The sequence below is a fragment of the Brassica napus genome, unplaced genomic scaffold, assembly GCF_020379485.1.
Source record: "Brassica napus cultivar Da-Ae unplaced genomic scaffold, Da-Ae ScsIHWf_1052;HRSCAF=1477, whole genome shotgun sequence".
Taxonomy (NCBI): domain Eukaryota; kingdom Viridiplantae; phylum Streptophyta; class Magnoliopsida; order Brassicales; family Brassicaceae; genus Brassica; species Brassica napus.
Genome location: NW_026014480.1, coordinates 8,462 through 31,243, shown reverse-complemented (window position 1 = coordinate 31,243; position 22,782 = coordinate 8,462). Strand labels below are relative to the sequence as shown.

Sequence of the window (22,782 nt, the reverse complement as noted above, 5' to 3'; positions counted from 1 at the left end):
AAAGTGTATACGTGTTTCTCTTATGTTGTGTGGTTTTCGTTCATGCAATCGTAAAAGTGTTTGTTATTGGGTAAAACACCAAAGTTTGACTTCATAATCTGGTTAAGACAGTTAATGAAGGTTATATACGTGTTATTCAATCCGCAAAACGTTGTTTTCGGTTAAAACCCACTAGTTCCTAATAGACTCGGTTGTTCGCAATGGAAGTTAGATACTCGTTCTGCATGGCTACACAAGCCGGTAAATCAGAGTTTGGTAGGTTTTGAACCCCATGTGCTTAGCACCTTTCCGAACCCGCCGTACCACTCGACCACCCTTGTGTCGGTTCTGATACTTATTTCTAGTGACATCGTTCCATCAGATTTAGTATATTCAATTGAAAAATATTTAGAATTTCAGTTATAGAGTTTAATTTTGAATCCTCTCAGAAAATTTTATACAAAATTATTCTTTTTGTTTATTAAAATGGTATATTTTAGGTTTATCTCTAAAATAATGGAGAATATGCACTAAATTATTCTCATTTTATCTTAAGAAGCAATTAATGTTGATTTTTTACTCGTATTACTTTTTTGATTGACCAAATTCTATAAAAAAAGTTTAGCATTTACTAATTTATTATTCGATCATTTGGTATGTATCGAATTTTGTCAAATTCTAGAAAATAAATGTTACACAGGGTGATTGCATGAGGTTAATTCAAGGATCAACAATAGCAATGACAGTGTTTCTCACTTCCCTCAACAACGCCACTAACGACTGGAGGACTCCCGTATTTGGTTGTGCAACAGTTAAAACAATCAGCATTTGTACCTAGGAACGGCACTGGTCCGCACTCGAAGCAAAATGTTTGAGCCTCGCTCTTGAGGATTTCTGCATGTTGACAAGATCATCAGCGTAAGAAAACTAAAATAACACTGCAAAATACGATAGAGCATTTTTTTCTTAAAATTACCGGTGGAAGCCACCAAGAGGACAAACAAGAGAACGGTGATGCTGACTGAGTTGATGTTCTTTGCCATTTCTTTCGGTTTTGCCTTGCTTTTTCTTAAAACTTGGTGTTTTCTTTTTCTTGTCAATAAACTTATCGTTGGTGAGACATATAATATGTGTTGTTATCTATTTATAGTCAATATTCTGAAACATTGTCATCATTGTATAATCAGTCCTCGTTTCCTTCTGGAGTGGCCAAGTTCATAGTGTCGCCACAATTGTTCATTGCCGTATTTTCCATTACATATTATTTTACAAGACTATCTATTTTTAATGATGCCTCCGTTTTAAAATAAACATTCAAAAGGAAGGTCGTCGCAGTCTTTGTAGTGTATACTCATTTTACATGTTCTTTGTTTCTTTAGTTTTGGCTAAATAATGATTAGAAGTAATATTTTTTTTGTCATCGTTAGACTCAGCAAGAATCGTCATCAGGTAATGAAAAAAAACTGGCTTCGTTATTCATTAATAAATAAAGGCTTATAAGACATTGCACCAATCATGGCAACACTATGTTGGTACTTTTGAGCATCTACATTTTATATGCATTAATTTAATTTTTTTCACATCTGATAGGGTTTTGGCTTCTCATTAGCTAAATATCTCTGGATTGACTTTCACATTTTCTGTTAATATAATAGTTATCCCCTTTAAACCATCTAATTTCTTTGGTTTACAAACTAAAATTCGAGTGAAAAACCGGAACCAATCTAGTAAAAACTAGATTAAACCAATTGAATAGAAACCCTAGATCTACACATAAAGAGAAGTCGTCTTCTAACCACCAACCACCTCGACCTAACCCCCACCGCCTACAATGGCGGTTAAGCCCAGCATCCCCGACAAGCTACACCACCTTAGCAGCTACCCCATAAGACGTCGGGAGAGCAACTGAATAAGTCACATGGCAAAATCACCGACACTTTTGATATGCCAGAACTAGCCCTCTTCCACATAAAACTCTAGATTTGATGGTGTCTCATCTCCTCTGACGTCCCGAAAAGGAATATTAGCCAGAAAAGCAACGAGATAGGAGATCTGACATAACCAGGATCGGCAGCTACTATGTCGTATGGCTTCGGTTCTTCCAAAACACTAAAAATAAATAGAATTGGGCCTCTGAAACATAACAAATCAAACAAGAGAAAACCAGTGAAGCTCCAGCAAAAAGAACATAGAATAAAAAAGGAGAAGCCATCTCCACCCATCGACTCACACGCACCGGCAGTAGAGAGGCAAATGACGATTTGTAGAGAGAGAGATGGAAGGGTTTGGCTACTTTCTTTTAATAAGTAATAACCTCTAATGTTTATTTCTACTTATATGGTTCAGTTTGACGAGTTTTATCGAAAAAACTATATCTTCATACAATTTGCAACTTATGCTATGTTTTGGGTTTGCATATGATTTTTAAATGAATATATACAGTTTTGATATATTAGATGGTAAAGATGCAATGTTTTTCTAGGAATATCAGAAATATGTCCCTTATATATCTCTTTTTATCAATAGGTTCTAGTATATATATATATATATATATATATATATATATATATATATATATATTGTTTTTGATAACCGAGGGTATCCGGACTGAAATCATACCGACTGATTCTTTGGGCGTCTGTCCACCGGTGCCTAATAGACTCGGTTGTTCGCAATGGAAGTTAGATACTCGTGCTGCATGGCTACACAAGCCGGTAAACCAGAGTTTGGTAGGTTTTGAACCCCATGTGCTTAGCACCTTTCCGAACCCGCCGTACCACTCGACCACCCTTGTGTCGGTTCTGATACTTATTTCTAGTGACATCGTTCCATCAGATTTAGTATATTCAATTAAAAATTATTTAGAATTTCTGTTCTAGAGTTTCATTTTGAATCCTCTCAGGAAGTTTTATACAAAAATTATTCTTTTTGTTTATTTAAATGGTATATTTTAGGTTTATCTCTAAAATAATGGAAAACATGCACTAAATTATTCTCATTTTATCTTAAGAAGCAATTAATGTTGATTTTTAATCGTATTACTTTTTTGATTGACCAAATTCTAGAAAACGTTTTTTAGAATTTACTAATTTATTAATCGATCATTTGGTATGTATCGAATTTTGTAAAGAAGAAACACTTTTTTTAGTTCTTATATGGTAGATTTCAAATTTTCCCCGTGAACTAAATTATATTATGAATATTACACTTTCTATCTTGAAAAACATGAAATTATTTTTCCTAACTGTATCATTCCATCTACTGCCTTATTCAATAAAAATCCACATATTCTTAGCATTTTTTAATATATAATTCTCTTTCTGTTCACTATTGTACTCTTTTTGAGGACGAAAACCGATTTTTGGTATTATATATAGCAAATTTTATTTTTCTAGCTAGTGAACATGTCAAGACACAAACAAGTTTATACAACAAGACCAGTTCAATATTTATAGATACTTTTTATTTGAGTGTATGGGGAACTGAAACGAGGAACACAAACACAAAACAACTTTTTTTATTCATAATGAAACAAAACAACTACATAGGGGCAAAGCAATGATAAGTTTTGCCCTTGATTTTTTATTGGGAAGCAAAAGAAGTTTGAGCATATACAAACAGACATGTCACCGATTGAAAACAAATGTTACCCATGGTGATTGCATGAGGTTATTTCAAGGATCAACAATAGCAATGACAGTGTTTCTCACTTCCCTCAACAACGCCACTAACGACTGGAGGACTTCCGTATTTGGTTTTGCAACAGTTAAAGCAATCAGCATTTGTACCTAGGAACGGCACCGGTCCGCACTCGAAGCAAAATGTTTGAGCCTCGCTCTTGAGGATTTCTGCATGTTGACATATTCATCAGCGTAAGAAAACTAAAATACAACTACAAATTACGATAGAGAATTTTTTTCTTAAAATAACCGGTGGAAGCCACCAAGAGGACGAAGAAGAGAACGGTGATGCTGACTGAGTTGATGTTCTTTGTCATTTCTTTCGGTTTTGCCTTGCTTTTTCTTAAACCTGAAGTTTTCTTTTTCTTGTCAATAAACTTATCGTTGGTGAGACATATAATATGTGTTGTTATCTATTTATAGTCAATATTCTGAAACATTTCCATCATTGTATGATCAGTCCTCGTTTCCTTCTGGATTGGCCAAGTTCATAGTGTCGCCACAATTGTTCATTGCCGTATTTTCCATTACATATTATTTTACAAGACTATCTATTTTTAATGATGCCCCCGTTTTAAAATAAACATTCAAAAGGAAGGTCGTCGCAGTCTTTGTAGTGTATACTCATTTTATATGTTCATTGTTTCTTTAGTTTTAGCTAAATAACTAGCTAGATACGGACACGCGCTATATATATATATTTTGTAATAGATTATATATGTCTAGAATATTTTTATGTAACTTCTATATAATAACTTTTTATAGCTTTTTATAGATATATTAAATTGTGATATTGTTACAAACTATAGTGTACATGTTGATTTTTCTATGCACAAAGTTTCAATGTTGTTGTGTTTTTTTTTTCTAATGTTAGATGTTGTGTTTGTAATTTAATATTTTGATATAGAAATGTAATTTCGAATTTCTTTTCTTAAAAATAAATTTTTTTATTTAAATTAATGTTATTAAACTATTTTAACAAATTAATTTGATTGTCTTTGTAACTATTTATGTTGTTAAAAAGATCATATTTGATGCAAATATTGTTTGGAATTACTTTTAACTTTTAAGATATAGCCATGAGTATAAGTTTTTGAATGTGGGGTGTATGGTCGTATTAGGTGCTGGAATATTATTTATAGTTACTTGATTAGGGGTGGGTGTTCGGGTACCCTTTCGGGTTCGGTTCGGGTCTATTCGGGTTTAGGGTTTCTGTGGTCAAAGATTTCTGTTCCATTCCGACATTTCTAAATTTTGGTTCGGGTTCGGTTCAGATCTTTGCGGGTTCGGTTCGGGTTCGGATAATCTATAGAAATTATTTTTAAAATTTTAAAATTCATTACATATTTTATCAACAAAATAATATATTACATATAAATTTTGATAACATATGTCAAAATACCTAAACTTAACATATAAATTTGTTTGGTTTGAATATTTGGATAGAAAATAAATAAATATTTTAAGTATTTTTGTGTTTTGAGTATACACTACAAGAAAACGTCTCCATAACAACAAAGATTTACGACGAAAATATTTTCTCGTAAATTTACATGGTGTTTACAACGCAGTTACGAGGAGACCAAATTTCGTCATAAACTCCATGTAAATTTACGAGAAAATATTTTCGTCGTAAAGTCCATGTAAGTTTACGACGAAAGTACGTGGAATGAGAAATAAGTCGTAATTGTTACATCGACATTACAACGAAACATGTTACCGTTATATTTAGGTGAAAACGTGTATTCAATGTGCTTTAACTTACTTAATTTCGTCGTAAAGTCGTTGTAAATATTATGTTAAAACCATGTAAAATCCATGTAAAACATTCGTTGTAAAATCGTTGTTATATTTCAACTACCTAACTCAAAAATTTCTCTATATATATGTCATTTCCTACAACTCTCTTCCTCACAACACACAAACGGAAAAAAAACATCAAAAAAAAAAAATTTCAAAAAAAATCTAAGAAAAAAATGGCCGGTGGCGGTAGTATTTACGACTTACGGAGTTGGATGTATTTGCACAAAGATTCCGACGGGAGGGTGACGAACGCATTTCTGAGCTGGCTAGAGACATTCATGCACCAGGCGGGCTGTACACCGATCACGCAGGAAAGCGGTAAGATGTTCTGTCCCTGTCGGAAATGCAAGAATTCAAAATTTGCACGTAGTGAAACTGTATGGAAGCATTTAGTAAACAGAGGATTTACACCACAGTACTACATTTGGTATCAACATGGAGAGGGTTATGGGGGAAATGAAGCTAGTAGTAGTAATAATAATTTTGAGGATGCTCATCATAGTGAAGAACCGAATCATTTGCATAATGAATATAATTATCATCAAGAGGGGCAGATGGTAGATCATGATAGGGTTCAAGATATGATTAGTGATGCATTTTTAGAAACAACTACAACAATAGCTGATGGAACTGGAAATGTAGAAAAACCTAATTTGGATGCAAAAAGGTTTTATGAAATGCTAGATGCTGCAAATCAACCAATCTACACTGGTTGTAGAGAAGGTCTCTCTAAATTGTCTCTAGCAGCTAGGATGATGAATATTAAAACGGATCATAATTTACCTGAGAATTGCATGGATGCATGGGCGGAGTTGTTTAAAGAGTATTTGCCAGAAGACAACGTGTCTGCTGAATCTTATTATGAGATTCAGAAATTGGTTTATAGTCTTGGGTTGCCTTCGGAGATGATTGATGTTTGCATCGACAACTGCATGATCTACTGGAAAGAAGATGACAAGTTAGAAGAGTGTCGATTCTGCAAAAAACCACGATTCAAACCGCAAGGCCGTGGGAGGAATAGGGTACCGTACCAAAGGATGTGGTACCTACCAATTACAGACAGATTGAAAAGATTATATCAATCTGAGAGGACTGCTGCGTCGATGAGGTGGCATGCAGAACATGTCCAGAGAGATGGTGAGGTTGCACATCCATCAGACGCAAGAGCGTGGAAACATTTCAACAAGGTACACGCAGATTTTGCTACAAATATTCGGAATGTCTATCTTGGGTTATGCACCGATGGATTTAGTCCATTTGGAATGTCTGGTAGACAATATTCTTTGTGGCCAGTCATTCTTACGCCGTACAATTTACCGCCGGATATGTGCATGGAACAAGAATTTCTATTTTTGACCATATTAATCCCTGGGCCGAAGCATCCAAAACGGTCTCTTGATGTTTTTCTTCAACCGTTGATAGAAGAGCTAAAGCAATTGTGGTCAGAAGGGGTGAGGACGTACGATTGTTCCTTGAAAAACAATTTTACGATGCGAGCAGTTCTGCTGTGGACGATAAGTGATTTCCCTGCTTATGGGATGTTGTCTGGCTGGACAACACATGGAAGATTATCTTGTCCATATTGTCTTGGATCGACGGATGCTTTTCAACTGAAGAATGGTAGGAAGAGTTGTTGGTTTGATTGTCATCGTCGCTTTCTTCCACTTGCCCATCCGTACAGAAGAAATAAGACATTGTTTCGGCACAAAAAAATTGTCAGAGACAGTCCTCCTCCATATCTCACCGGCCAGCAGATCGAAGCAGACATTGATTATTACGGAGCTCAGGAAACATTTAAGGTTGGAGGAAATTGGCATGTTCCTGGAAATATGCCTGATGGGTATGGTGTCTCTCACAATTGGCATAAGAAGAGTATATTTTGGGAGCTACCCTATTGGAAGGATTTCTCTTACGCCACAATCTGGATGTCATGCATATTGAGAAGAACTTTTTTGAGAACATCATGAATACATTACTTAACGTCCCTGGGAAGACAAAAGATAACAAAAAGTCAAGGATGGACTTACCTGATATTTGCTCAAGAAGTGAGTTACATATCAAGAGCAATGGAAACGTTCATTTTCCCATCTTCCGGTTGTCATCAGAAGCCAAAACAACCTTGTTTGACTGGGTTGCATCAGAAGTTAAGTTTCCTGATGGTTATGTTTCAAATCTGTCAAGATGTGTTGAACGAGGTCAAAAGTTCTCTGGAATGAAGAGTCATGATTGTCATGTGTCGACTACTTCCATTTGCTTTTGCCGAGCTCCTTCCAGCAAATGTCCATGAAGCACTTGCAGGTAATTATAATTTTATAATATATATACATATGTTATGAAATGTTATTAATTTGATTACTTTTGCAATATACAGCCATCAGAGCATTTTTCAGAGATCTTAGCACACGTACGTTCAAGGAAGAAGTCATCGAACAACTTCATCAGAACATTCCGATCATATTGTGCAACCTGGAGAAGATATTTCCTCTTTCATTTTTTGACGTCATGGAGCATCTAGTTGTCCACCTACCGTATGAAGCATTGCTTCGTGGACCTGTTCACAACGGATGGATGTATCCGTATGAGCGACAGATGAAACATTTGAAGGGGAAAGCAAGAAATCTTGCAAAGGTGGAAGGTTCAATAGTTGCGGGGAGTTTGACAGCCGAAACATCTAACTTCACATCATACTACTTTGCTCCAACTGTTCGTACGAGAAAAAGAGTTCCTAGAAGATATGATGATGGTGGAGTACCGACATCATATCCAATTGATGGTGTTCCTGACATTTTCTGGAAAATTGCACGGTTTGGTGGTAAAACGAAAGAAGTATGGTGGTCATGTGAAGAGGATAAACATAGTGCCCACACTTATATTCTGCTCAACTGCGAGGATGCAGTGACCCGTTACTTTGAAAGGTAAATATTTTTGTGAATGTTAATTATATGAATTGAAGTTAATTATGTATGACTTGATTATTTGTTTAATTTGCAGCATGTTTGTATCTCAAGTTGAAGAAGCAATACCAGGAATATCTGCAACTGATGTGGACACACGTAAAGATAAGCACTTTGTCAAGTGGTTAAAATCACAGGTACGTAATATATCTCATACATTGATTAATTAAGTAAGTGTTTTGATACTTCAATATTAATTAAGAATATCTGCTTTTTGCAGGTTGATTATGACGATCCTTATTATCCCGTATGGTTTCACGAATTGGTTCAAGGTCCAGTTGCAAAGGTCACCACATCACCTATGTATTTCACACGAGGATTTACCTTTCACACATACGAGTATGGGAGACATCGGGCAACGAGTAACTACGGAATATGTGTGAAAGGTGAAACAGACTTTTACGGGATCTTGCAGGAGATTATTGAAGTGGAATTTTTGGGGTTATTGAAGCTAAAATGCGTCCTCTTCAAATGTGAATGGTTCGATCCTGTTGTGAACCGAGGGATTCGGTATAACAAATTTGGTGTTGTGGATGTCAATTTTGGGAGAAGATACAACAAATTTGAGCCTTTCATTTTAGCTTCACAAGCCGAGCAAGTTAGCTTCCTTCCTTATCCTCGGCTTCGAACTTCCGGGATAAACTGGTTAGCTGCTATCAAAATTACACCTCGTGGACGCATTGTCGCTGGAGAAGAACCGCCCTTGCAAGAAGAAGACGCTATCAATGAAGTTGAGGTACCAGAACAACCAACTGATGAAATCCTTTTGATCGACCCGCAAAACTTTCAATATGAAGATATTCCCGAAGATGCGACAGATGAAGCACGTGAAGACGAGTTCGAGAGAAGCGACGATGATGATTGTAATGATAGTGATGAGAACGAAAACGATTTAGAGTGATGTAATATTGATGAGAACGAAAACGATTTAGAGTGATGTAATATATGTAACAAATGTTGTATTTCTCTATTGTAACGTATGTTTAAAGAAATATTGTTTTTTTGCCATCTTAATGTATGTGTAAAAATGTTGTTTTATATAATATGTATTTCTTTAGTTTTTAAAAATTTATTTGGAGTTTTAGGGTTTTAGAGTTTAAGTTGGAGAAAGAGCAAGAAGTAGTAGAGAAGAAGATATGATGTTAGATGATATGTGACTTTGGGGTTTAGGGATTTCATTCTCGGTGTTTAGGGTTAAGCGTTGCAAAATCGTAGTAAAAATAACACGGGCATGGTAACTTCGTCGTAAATGGTTATTCCACGTAATTTCGTCGTAAATGGAAAAAGACGGGCCTGGTAACTTCGTCGTAAATGGAAAAGGCTGGTAAAGTGATTCGCCGTAATTTCGTCGTAAACAGACGCGGGCCAGGTAACTTCGTCGTAAATGGAAAAACGCGGGCCTGGTAACTTCGTCGTAAATGGAAAAACGCGGGCCTGGTAACTTCGTCGTAATATTACGTCGCGTTTACGACGAAACCTTTTCTATATATTGAGACGCCGAGAGCGAGGCTGCCTCGTTCATTCCTCCCAAATTCCTTTGCTCTCCCTCTAAGGTACACTCCCTTTCCTCTTCTATTTTTTTTAAAGTTAGTTTAGGTGATTAATTAGTTAGGTAATTAGTTTAGGTGATTAGTTAGGTAATTAGTTTAGGTGATTAGTTAGGTGACGGAATACTATAGTTTAGGTGATTAGTTAGGTAACTGAATAATTTTTTAATTATGTCGTAATTGATTAAATTTATTTTAATTTTTTTTAGATGGCTCCTAGGAGGAAACCAGCAGCACCTACTTATGCCCAGTTGTTTGGCGATGGTTCCGGTACATCTTCTTCCGGTCCATCATCTTCCGATGCAGTTCCAGACTCTCAGACTTCTCAGAGAGTTTCTTCGAGTCCTCCTCTTCCACCGCAGATGCCTCCACCTCCTCCTCCAGCGGCTGCACCTCAGCCTGTCCCAGAAGGTGCAGTTCATTCGGATTTGCGTGTGCCTTCATATGCTCCATTCGCGAGATATACGGTGGAGGATTTGCTTGCCCAGCCTGGACGGGAGGGTTTGGATGTTCTAGACCCCGATAGACCCCGAGGAACTTATTGGTAAGTTACTAATTTTTATTACATTAAAATTTAAATTATTTTTATTTTCTAACGGTTAAATTGTTTTTTCAGGTTTGGGGCTAACAACCGTGTTAGCCGGAGCGTTTCGGCGACGATTAAGGGTTACTACGACGGGGCATATCCGAACTGGAGCAAGACACAAAATCACGTTAAGATCACTTGGTTTAAATGTTTTGCGGTAAGATTTTTAAATTAATTAAATTTTCACATTTAAATATATATATTTTTTAATATTTATTATTAATTGTAATTTTTTCAAAAATTTGTGTTTCAGCAAAAGTGGCATTGGTCTTTTGGAATCACCGAGAGGGTGAAGGCGGAATTCGTTGCAAAGGCAAAGATCGGCCTCTGCAACACAGTCTCCGATTGGAAGGACAAGTGGGAGATCTACGGGTATGAGGGAAAGCCCACTGAGCTCACGAAGGATGTGTGGGATGGCCTCATCGCCTATTGGGAGCACCCCTCTTCGATCAAAAAGGCCAATTCGTGCTCGGCTTCTCGAAGGACGAAGATAAAGATGGTCATTTGCCCATGCTTCACAGAACCGGACAAAAACCTCATGCAGGAGTCCTCTAGAAGCTGTAAGTTTTGTTTTTAATATTTATTTTAAAATTTTCAATTAATTTAAATTTTAATATTTAATTTAATTTTTTTTTTTGTAGTTAGAGAAGACGGGAGTCTTACCATCTCTGTCTGAGCTATTCAAGATGACTCACGCCACATCCGACGGAGTTTTTGTGGATCCTGCATCTGAGAAACTCTTCCATAGAGTGGCTACTCGGATTGAAGAACGGGAGACGCAACTAACCCAGCAGTCTCCCGATGGATTACCCGTCACATTGACCACCGAAGAGGCCGACAGAATCTTCGAAGAGGTACAACTTAAAATTTTTGTTTACATTATTTTTAATATTTTAACATAATTAACTATATTAATATATGTTTTAATTTTATAGGTGGCTCCTAAAAAGAAGGAACAGACAGTCGGCATAGGCTCTGTTAACGAAGTTGCAAGGGCAACTTCGTCATACACTTCGAGACGGGATGAAGAGACTTCTCATATGAAAGCTCGAATGGATAGCCAGCAGGTTCGTTTAGACTCTCTTGAGGATCTGCTAGACGTGATGGCGGTGGGAAACCCGACTATGCAGAGAATGTTGAGTGAGAGACGAGCCGCTCTTGGGTTGCCAGTACGAGATCCCGAAGAGTCCGATCCAAACCGTCAACAGCCGAGCAACCCCACCAACTACTTCGAGGATATGTAGTTTTTTTTATATTTCTGTTTGTATTATGAATTTAAATATTATTGTATGACTTTTAAATGCCTTTTTAAAATATGTTTTTCAATTTCATATTTCGTTTTAAAATTTAAAATATTTTAAATTCCGAATATTAAATATAAATTAAAATTTATTATATACTAATTAATAATAATATAATAAGAATCGATGTAAACTCCTCGTAAACATTACATGGAGTTTACATCGAATGTTTACGAGTGATTAACATCGAAAGATTTACGAGGGTTTTACATCAAAATGTTTACGAGTGATTTACAACGAAAGTATTTTCGTGTGCTTTACATCGAAATCATTACGTGGGCTTTACCACGAAATCTTACGTGTCATTTACGACGAATTCTTTTCCTGCGCTTTACGAGGAATATATTTCGTCGTAAACGTAACGAGTTGTTTACAAAGAAACCGCCGTTACGACGGACGTTTAACAATGAAACGTCTTTCAAAGTTAATTCGTCGTAACACCCCGTTTACGACGAATTTACATCGAATACTGCCCTACTAAAAAATATGTTTTCTTGTAGTGATAGTTTAACTATTTTAAATATTTACTTTTGACTATTTTTATATACTTTCAAGTATTTTGTAATTTATATATATTTCAAGTATTTTGTCGAATTTATATATATTTATTTAGTAATAGATTATATATGTCTAGAATATTTTTATGTAATTCACTTCTGTATAATAACTTTTTATAGATATATTGAATTGTGATATTGTTACAAAATATAGTGTACATGTTGATTTTTCTATGCACAAAGTTTCAATGTTGTTTTGTTTTTTTCTAATGTTAGATGTTGTGTTTGTAATTTAATATTTTGATATAGAAATGTAATTTCGAATTTCCTTTCTTAAAAATAAATTTTTTTATTTAAATTATTGTTATTAAACTATTTTAACAAATTAATATGATTTTCTTTGTAACTATTTTTGTTGTTAAAAAGATCCGACATATTTGACGCAAATATTGTATGGAATTACTTTTAACTTTTAAGATATAGCCATGAGTCTAAGTTTTTGAATGTGAGGTGGGCATTCGGGTACCCATACGGGTTCGGTTCGGGTCTATTCGGGTTTAGGATTTTTGTGGTCAAAGATTTCAGTTCCACTCGGGCATTTCTAAATTTTGGTTCTGGTTCGGGTTCGGTTCAGATCTTTGGGGGTTCGGTTCGGGTTCGGATAATCCATTGAAATTATTTTTAAAATTTTAAAATTCATTATATATTTTATCAACAAAATAATATATTACATATAAATTTTAATAACATATGTCAAAATACCTAAACTTAACATATAAATTGGTTTGGTTTAAATATTTGGATAGAAAATAAATAAATATTTTAAGCATTTTTGTGTTTTGGGTATAGTTTAACTATTTTAAATATTACCTTTGACTATTTGTATATATTTTCAAGTATTTTGGATAACTTAAAAGTATTATATATATTTTGGATGTTTTAATATACATTAAATCTAATAATAATTAATATATAGGTTTATAAATCTATTTCGGATACATCCAGGTACCCAAAATATTTCGGTTTGGATCTGGTTCGGTTTTGATTCTTTAAATACCAAAATTTTGAACCCGTTAGGATATTTAATCAATTTTGCTTCGGATTCGATACTACTTTTTCGGACCGGGTTCGGTTAGGTTCTTCAGATCCGAGTTTTTTTTCCCAGCCCTAGATTTGATACCCAAGAATAATTAGGTATAATGAGTGTCATCAGGATATTCTGATTTATATATTTTCAAGATCGATGGCATATTCCGAATTCTGTATTTTGTAGAAGTTGTTATAAAAAAGTTAAAATATATAATATTTCGAATGTAGATTGGAAATTAATAAATAGATAGCTCGGAATTTAAGGAAAAAAATCTTGAAAATTATATATCTTCTTATCAAATATAACAGAATAACAAAATAAAGAAATCTAAGTAAACTGTTTGCGGTTTTTTTTGTTTGGAAGACACGTTTGTAAAGATTTGATGAAATCTATTTTAATAACCTGTGTCTAATATTTTTTATTTGTTACTAAAAAACTAATCTCACTACAAGAAAACGTGCCCATAACAACGAACATTTACGACGAAAATATTTCGTCGTAAATTTACATGGTGTTTACAACGCAGTTACGAGGAATCCAACTTTCGTCGTAAACGCCATGTAAATTTACGACGAACTGTTTTCGTCGTAAAATCCATGTAAGTTTACGACGAATTTACGTGGATTGAGAAATACGTCGTAATCATTACATCGACATTACAACGAAACATGTTACCGTTATATTTAGGTAAAAACGTGTATTCAATGTGCTTTAACTTACCTAATTTCGTCGTAAATTCGTTGTAAATATTATGTTAAAACCATGTAAATTCCATGTAAAATATTCCTTGTAAATTCGTAGTTATATTTCAACTACCCAACTCGAAAATTTCTCAATATATATGTCAATTCCCACAACTCTCTTCCTCACAACACACAAACGGAAAAAAAAAAATCCGAAAAAAAAAATCAAAAAAAAAGATTTCAAAAAAAAATCTAAGAAAAAAAATGGCCGGTGGCGGTAGTATTTACGAGTTACGGAGTTGGATGTATTTGCACAAAGATTCCGACGGGATGGTGACGAACGCATTTCTGAGCGGGCTAGAGACATTCATGCACCAGGCGGGCTGTACACCGATCACACAGGAAAGCGGTAAGATGTTCCACCCCTGTCGGAAATGCAAGAATTCAAAATTTGCACGTAGTGAAACTGTATGGAAGCATTTATAAACAGAGGATTTACACCACAGTACTACATTTGGTATCAACATGGAGAGGGTTATGGGGGAAATGAAGCAAGTAGTAGTAATAATAATTTTGAGGATGGTCATCATAGTGAAGAACCGAATCATTTGCATAATGAATATAATTATCATCAAGATCATGAGCAGATGGTAGATCATGATAGGGTTCAAGATATGATTAGTGATGCATTTTTAGAAACAACTACAACAATAGCTGATGGAACTGGAAATGTAGAAGAACCTAATTTGGATGCAAAAAGGTTTTATGAAATGCTAGATGCTGCAAATCAACCAATCTACACTGGTTGTAGAGAAGGTCTCTCTAAATTGTCTCTAGCAGCTAGGATGATGAATATTAAAACGGATCATAATTTACCTGAGAATTGCATGGATGCATGGGCGGAGTTGTTTAAAGAGTATTTTCCAGAAGACAACGTGTCTGCTGAATCTTATTATGAGATTCAGAAATTGGTTTATAGTCTTGGGTTGCCTTCGGAGATGATTGATGTTTGCATCGACAACTGCATGATCTACTGGAAAGAAGATGACAAGTTAGAAGAGTGTCGATTCTGCAAAAAACCACGATTCAAACCGCAAGGCCGTGGGAGGAATAGGGTACCGTACCAAAGGATGTGGTACCTACCAATTACAGACAGATTGAAAAGATTATATCAATCTGAGAGGACAGCTGCGTCGATGAGGTGGCATGCGGAACATGTCCAGAGAGATGGTGAGGTTGCACATCCATCAGACACAAGAGCGTGGAAATATTTCAACAAGGTACACGCAGATTTTGCTACAAATATTCGGAATCTCTATCTTGGGTTATGCACCGATGGATTAAGTCCATTTGGAATGTCTGGTAGACAATATTCTTTGTGGCCAGTCATTCTTACGCCGTACAATTTACCGCCGGATATGTGCATGGAACAAAAATTTTGACCATATTAATCCTTGGGCCGAAGCATCCAAAATGGTCTCTTGATGTTTTTCTTCAACCGTTGATAGAAGAGCTAAACCAATTGTGGTCAGAAGGGGTGAGGGCGTACGATTGTTCCTTGAAAAACAATTTTACGATGCGAGCAGTTCTGCTGTGGACGATAAGTGATTTCCCTGCTTATGGGATGTTGTCTGGCTGGACAACACATGGAAGATTATCTTGTCCATATTGTCTTGGATCGACGGATGCTTTTCAACTGAAGAATGGTAGGAAGAGTTGTTGGTTTGATTGTCATCGTCGCTTTCTTCCACTTGCCCATCCGTACAGAAGAAATAAGACATTGTTCCGGCACAAAAAAATTGTCAGAGACGGTCCTCCTCCATATCTCACCGGCCAGCAGATCGAAGCAGACATTGATTATTACGGAGCTCAGGAAACAGTTAAAGTTGGAGGAAATTGGCATGTTCCAGGAAATATGCCTGATGGGTATGGTGTGTCTCACAATTGGCATAAGAAGAGTATATTTTGGGAGCTACCCTATTGGAAGGATCTTCTCTTACGCCACAATCTGGATGTCATGCATATTGAGAAGAACTTTTTTGAGAACATCATGAATACATTACTTAACGTCCCTGGGAAGACAAAAGATAACAAAAATTCAAGGATGGACTTACCTGATATTTGCTCAAGAAGTGAGTTACATATCAAGAGCAATGGAAACGTTCATGTTCCCATCTTCCAGTTGTCATCAGAAGCCAAAACTACCTTGTTTGACTGGGTTGCATCAGAAGTTAAGTTTCCTGATGGTTATGTTTCAAATCTGTCAAGATGTGTTGAACGAGGTCAAAAGTTCTCCGGAATGAAGAGTCATGATTGTCATGTGTTTATGCAATGACTGCTTCCATTTGCTTTTGCCGAGCTCCTTCCAGCAAATGTCCATGAAGCACTTGCAGGTAATTATAATTTTATAATATATATACATATGTTAAGAAATGTTATTAATTTGATTACTTTTGCAATATACAGCCATCGGCGCTTTTTTCAGAGATCTTAGCACACGTACGTTCAAAGAAGAAGTCATCGAACAACTTCATCGTAACATTCCGATCATATTGTGCAACCTAGAGAAGATATTTCCCCCATAATTTTTTGACGTCATGGAGCATCTAGTTGTCCACCTACCGTATGAAGCATTGCTTCGTGGACCTGTTCACAACGGATGGATGTATCCGTATGAGCGACTGATGAAACATTTGAAGGGGAAAGCAAGAAATCTTGCAAAGGTGGAAGGTTCAATAGTTGCGGGGAGTTTGACAGCCGAAACATCTAACTTCACATCATACTACTTTGCTCCAACTGTTCGTACGAGAAAAAGAGTTCCTAGAAGATATGATGATGGTGGAGTACCGACATCATATCCAATTGATGGTGTTCCTGGCATTTTCTGGGAAATTGCACGGTTTGGTGGTAAAACGAAAGAAGTATGGTGGTCATGTGAAGAGGATAAACATAGTGCCCACACTTATATTCTGCTCAACTGCGAGGATGCAGTGACCCGTTACTTTGAAAGGTAAATATTTTTGTGAATGTTAATTATATGAATTGAAGTTAATTATGTATGACTTGATTATTTGTTTAATTTGCAGCATGTTTGTATCTCAAGTTGAAGAAGCAATACCAGGAATATCTGCAACTGATGTGGACACACGTAAAGATAAGCACTTTGTCAAGTGGTTAAAATCACAGGTACGTAATATATCTCATACATTGATTAATTAAGTAAGTGTTTTGATAATTCAATATTAAATAAGAATAACTGCTTTTTGCAGGTTGATTATGACGATCCTTATTATCCCGTATGGTTTCACGAATTGGTTCAAGGTCCAATTGCAAAGGTCACCACATCACCTATGTATTTCACACGAGGATTTACCTTTCACACATACGAGTATGGGAGACATCGGGCAACGAGTAACTACGGAATATGTGTGAAAGGTGAAACGGACTTTTACGGGATCTTGCAGGAGATTATTGAAGTGGAATTTCCGGGGTTATTGAAGCTAAAATGCGTCCTCTTCAAATGTGAATAGTTCGATCCTGTTGTGAACCGAGGGATTCGGTATAACAAATTTGGTGTTGTGGATATCAATTTTGAGAGAAGATACAACAAATTTGAGCCTTTCATTTTAGCTTCACAAGCCGAACAAGTTAGCTTCCTTCCTTATCCTCGGCTTCGAACTTCCGGGATAAACTGGTTAGCTGCTATCAAAATTACACCTCGTGAACGCATTGTCGCTGGAGAAGAACCGCCCTTGCAAGAAGAAGACGATATCAATGAAGTTGAGGTACCAGAACAACCAACTGATGAAATCTTTTTGATCGACCCGCAAAACTTTCAATATGAAGATATTCCCGAAGATGCGACAGATGAAGCACGTGAAGACGAGTTCGAGAGAAGCGACGATGATGATTGTAATGATAATGATGAGAACGAAAACGATTTAGATTGATGTAATATTGATGAGAACGAAAACGATTTAGAGTGATGTAATATATGTAACAAATGTTGTATTTCTCTATTGTAACGTATGTTTAAAGAAATATTGGTTTTTTACCATCCTAATGTATGTGTAACAAATGTTGTGTTTATATAATATATATTTCTTTAGTTTTTAAAAAATTATTTGGAGTTTTAGGGTTTTAGAGTTTAAGTTGGAGAAGGAGCACAAAGTAGTAGAGAAGAGATATGATGTTAGATGATATGTGACTTTGGGGTTTAGGGATTTCATTCTCGGTGTTTAGGGTTAACCGTTGTAAAATCGTCGTAAATGTATCTATTCCACGTAATTTCGTCGTAAATGGAAAAACGCGGGCCTGGTAACTTCGTCGTAAACAAGGGCCTGGTAAATTCGTCGTAAACCAACGTTTCGACGTAATTTCGTCGTAAATCGAAAAACGCGGGCCTGGTAACTTCGTCGTAAATGGAAAAAAGCGGGCCTGGTAACTTCGTCGTAAACAAGGGCCTAGTAAATTCGTCGTAAACTGACGTTTCGACGTAATTTCGTCGTAAATCGAAAAACGCAGGCCTGGTAACTTCGTCGTGAATGAAAAAACGCGGGCCTGGTAACTTCGTCGTAATATTACGTCGCGTTTACGACGAATCCTTTTCTATATATTGAGACGCCGAGACGAGGCTTCTTCGTTCATTCCTCCCTAACTCCTCTCCTCTCCCTCTAAGGTACACTCTCTTTCCTCCTTTTTTTTTTTTTTTTAAGTTAGTTTAGGTGATTAGTTAGATAATTAGTTTAGGTGATTAGTTAAATGACAGAATACTATAGTTTAGGTGATTAGTTAGGTAACGGAATAATTTTTTAATTATGTCGTTATAATTGATTAAATTTATTTAAATTTTTTTTAGATGGCTCCTAGAAGGAAACCAGCAGCACCTACTGCAACACAGTCTCTGATTGGAAGGACAAGTGGGAGATCTACGGGTATGAGGGAAAGCCCACTGAGCTCACGACGGATGTGTGGGATGGCCTCATCGCCTATTGGGAGCACCCCTCTTCAATCAAAAAGGCCAATTCGTGCTCGGCTTCTCGAAGGACGAAGGATAAAGATGGTCATTTGCCCATGCTTCACAGAACCGGACAAAAACCTCATGCAGGAGTCCGTCTAGAAGCTGTAAGTTTTGTTTTAAATATATATTTTAAAATATTCAATTAATATAATTTATAATATTTAATTTAATTTTTTTTTTGTAGTTCAAGAAGACGGGAGTCTTACCTTCTCTGTCTGACCTATTCAAGATGACTCATGCCACATCCGACGGAGTTTTTGTGGATCCTGCATCTGAGAAACTCTTCCAAACAGTGGCTGGTCGGATTGAAGAATGGGAGACGCAACTAACCCAGGAGTCTCCCGATGGATTACCCGTCACATTGTCCACCGAAGAGGTCGACAGAATCTTCGAAAAGGTACAACTTAAAATTTTTGTTTACATTATTTTAAATATTTTAACATAATTAACTATATTAATATATGTTTTGATTTATAGGTGGCTCCTTAAAAGAAGGGACGGATAGTCGGTATAGGCTCTGTTAACGAAGTTGCAAGGGCAACTTCGTCATACACTTCGAGACGGGATGAAGAGACTGCTCAGATGAAGGCTCGAATGGATAGCCAGCAGGTTCGTTTAGACTCTCTTGAGGATTTGCTAGACGTGCTGGCCGTGGGAAACCCGGTTATGCAGAGAATGTTGAGTGAGAGACGAGCCACTCTTGGAATGCCACCACATGATCCCCAAGAGTCCGATCAAACCCGTCAACAGCCGAGCAACCCCACCAACTACTTCGAGAATATGTAGTTTTTTTTATTTTTCTGTTTGTAATATGAATTTAAATATTATTGTATGACTTTTTAAAATATGTTTTTCAATTTCATATTTCATTTTAAAATTTAAATTATTTTAAATTCTGAATATTAAATATAAATTAAAATTTATTATATACTAATTAATAATAATATAATAAGAAACGATGTAAACTCCTCGTAAACATTACATGGAGTTTACATCGAATGATTACGAGTGATTAACATCGAAATATTTACGAGGGTTTTACATCGAAAAGTTTACGAGTGATTTACAACGAAAGTATTTACGTGTGCTTTACATCGAAACAATTACTTGTGCTTTACGACGAAAGCTTACGTGTCGTTTACGACGAATCCTTTCCCTCCACTTTACGAGGAATATATTTCGTCGTAAACGTAACGAGTCGTTTACGACGAAACCTCCGTTACGACGGACGTTTAACAACGAAACGTCTTTCGACGTTAATTCGTCGTAACACCCCGTTTACGACGAGTTTACAACGAATACTGCCCTAGTAAAAAATATGTTTTCTTGTAGTGTCTAACATAAAAGACACGTGTATAAATCGTATGTTGTGGTTTATGATAAACAAAAAAAAACTTATGTAACGTAAAAGATGATCATGCTATAATCTATATATGATTGAATCTTATAAACTGTAACCATTGTGCTCATATTGGCTGGTTTCTCTAAGTTTAACAGAAAAGAAAGTGATCTCATACTAAATGTGCGTCGTTGTAAGAAAGAACCAAGTTGTAAGCATTGTTTGCTCTTAAGTGGACAAATTATAGTGTACTCTCCTTTTTGAACATGTACTGTGATGAAAGATGGACAAAAATATTAAGTAATCTGATGTATTATGTTGCAGTTTATGATCTCAAGAGAAGCAAATATACGAACATGAGGTCCACTTATGGTCTTGTATTGTTAATGTAATAGTACATAACCGTGGGTTTTGTTTTTGTATTGTTAATTTCGGATAATGAGATTGGTCAAGTTTTAATAGATTTAATGTTGGTTTTGTTTTAGTTGTCCGGTCCTGTAATCTTAGTAGTATATTATAATAATTAGATGTAACAAAATTTTTAATGGTCCATCACTACAAGAAAACATCGATATTCTGACGGACATTCCGACGGAAAATGAAATCCTTGGAATATCCCGAGGAATTTCCGAGGAAATTCCGAGGACACACAAAATTTGGTTTCCTCGGAATTTCCTCGGAATATACCGATGGAATTCCGAGGAAATATCAATCCGTCGGAATATTCCGAGGAATATTCCGAGGAAATTCCGAGGAAATATGTGTTCCTCAGAAAAAACCGATGAATTCCGAGGAAATATTATAGCCGTTGGGGGATTTTACAAAATTCCGAGGAAATTCCGACAAACTAGCCGTTGGCGTCGGAATTCCGTCGGAATTTCCTCGGTCTGTCGGCAGGATTTAAACTATAAATACAAGCACTCCTCTTCCTCTTCATTCACTCCATATCTTCATCCTCCCTCTTACTCTATTTACACACGAATTTGATTCATAAAAAATATGTCTTCTACAAATTATTTTCGTTCTTGGATCGATCGACCTCATTTGGATCCGAACACGAGATTGCTTACGGAAGAATACCAACGAGGTATAACCGAATTCATGGGGTTAGTTCACCGACAACCGGAAGCAAAAACAGGTATGTTAAGATGTCCTTGCTCTAATTGTAAAAATAGAAAGGTTATTAAAGAGTGGGATGTTTGGACTCATCTATATTTGAGTGGGTTTACACGAAGTTACAAAATTTGGTATCATCATGGGGAAACTGATTATGAACATGGTAGTACTAGCGAACCTCAGCCAGCGGTTAGATTAGAAGAACCAATTAGAACGGATGTAGATTATGGTGTAGGTACTGAGCAGATGGTAAATGATCATTTTAGAGGGGAAGATTTACCCAATGCACAAGCTAGGAGATTTTATGATATGTTGGATGCTGGAAAGCAACCATTGTACGAAGGTTGCAGAGATGGTCATTCAGCTTTATCATCTGCTACAAGATTGATGGGCATTAAAACAGATTATAATTTGGCTGAAGACTGTGTGGATGCGATTGCTGATTTTGTAAAAGGTATTCTACCCGAGGATAATGTAGCTCCTGGTTCATACTACGAGGTTCAGAAACTCGTAGCTGGTCTTGGTTTATCGTATCAGGTAATAGATGTATGCAGCGACAACTGCATGATTTATTGGAGGGCGGATGAACAGCGTGTTACATGCAAATTTTGTGGAAAGCCTCGTTATAAAGATACGAGTGGAAGAGTTCCAGTGCCATATAAAAGGATGTGGTATTTACCTTTGACGGAAAGGTTGCAGAGGTTGTATCTGTCTGAACGCACAGCGCAACCAATGAGATGGCATGCGGAGCACTCAACAGATGGTGAGATCAGACATCCTTCAGATGCAAAAGCGTGGAAGCATTTCCAATCAAAGTATCCCGACTTTGCGTATGAGAGAAGAAATGTCTACCTTGGATTATGTACTGATGGTTTCAGTCCGTTTGGCAAGAGTGGAAGACAGTATTCTCTATGGCCCGTCATTCTTACACCATACAACCTACCCCCAAACTTGTGCTTGCGACGAGAGTTTTTGTTTCTCTCGATTCTCGTTCCCGGACCAGAGCATCCTAAGAGATCACTTGATGTGTTTCTTCAGCCACTAATATATGAGTTGCAACAACTATGGGCTCAAGGTGCTGAAACATACGATGTTTCGTGTAAAGAAAACTTTCAAATGCGGGCAGTACTAATGTGGACAATAAGTGATTTTCCAGCATATGGTATGTTGTCTGGATGGACAACGCA

General features: G+C 36.3%; 1 protein-coding gene across 1 annotated transcript; it reads right to left on the bottom strand.

Moving 5' to 3' along the window:
• Nucleotides 1-475: 475 nt before the first annotated feature.
• Nucleotides 476-1,022, bottom strand: LOC106387032 (defensin-like protein 206). The gene is made up of 2 exons (XM_013826851.3): nt 956-1,022; nt 476-873 (listed from the first exon to the last, which is right to left on the bottom strand). The coding sequence occupies exons 1-2, from the start codon at nt 1,020-1,022 to the stop codon at nt 707-709; spliced, it is 234 nt and encodes a 77-aa protein (XP_013682305.1). The 3' UTR covers nt 476-706.
• Nucleotides 1,023-22,782: the final 21,760 nt, after the last annotated feature.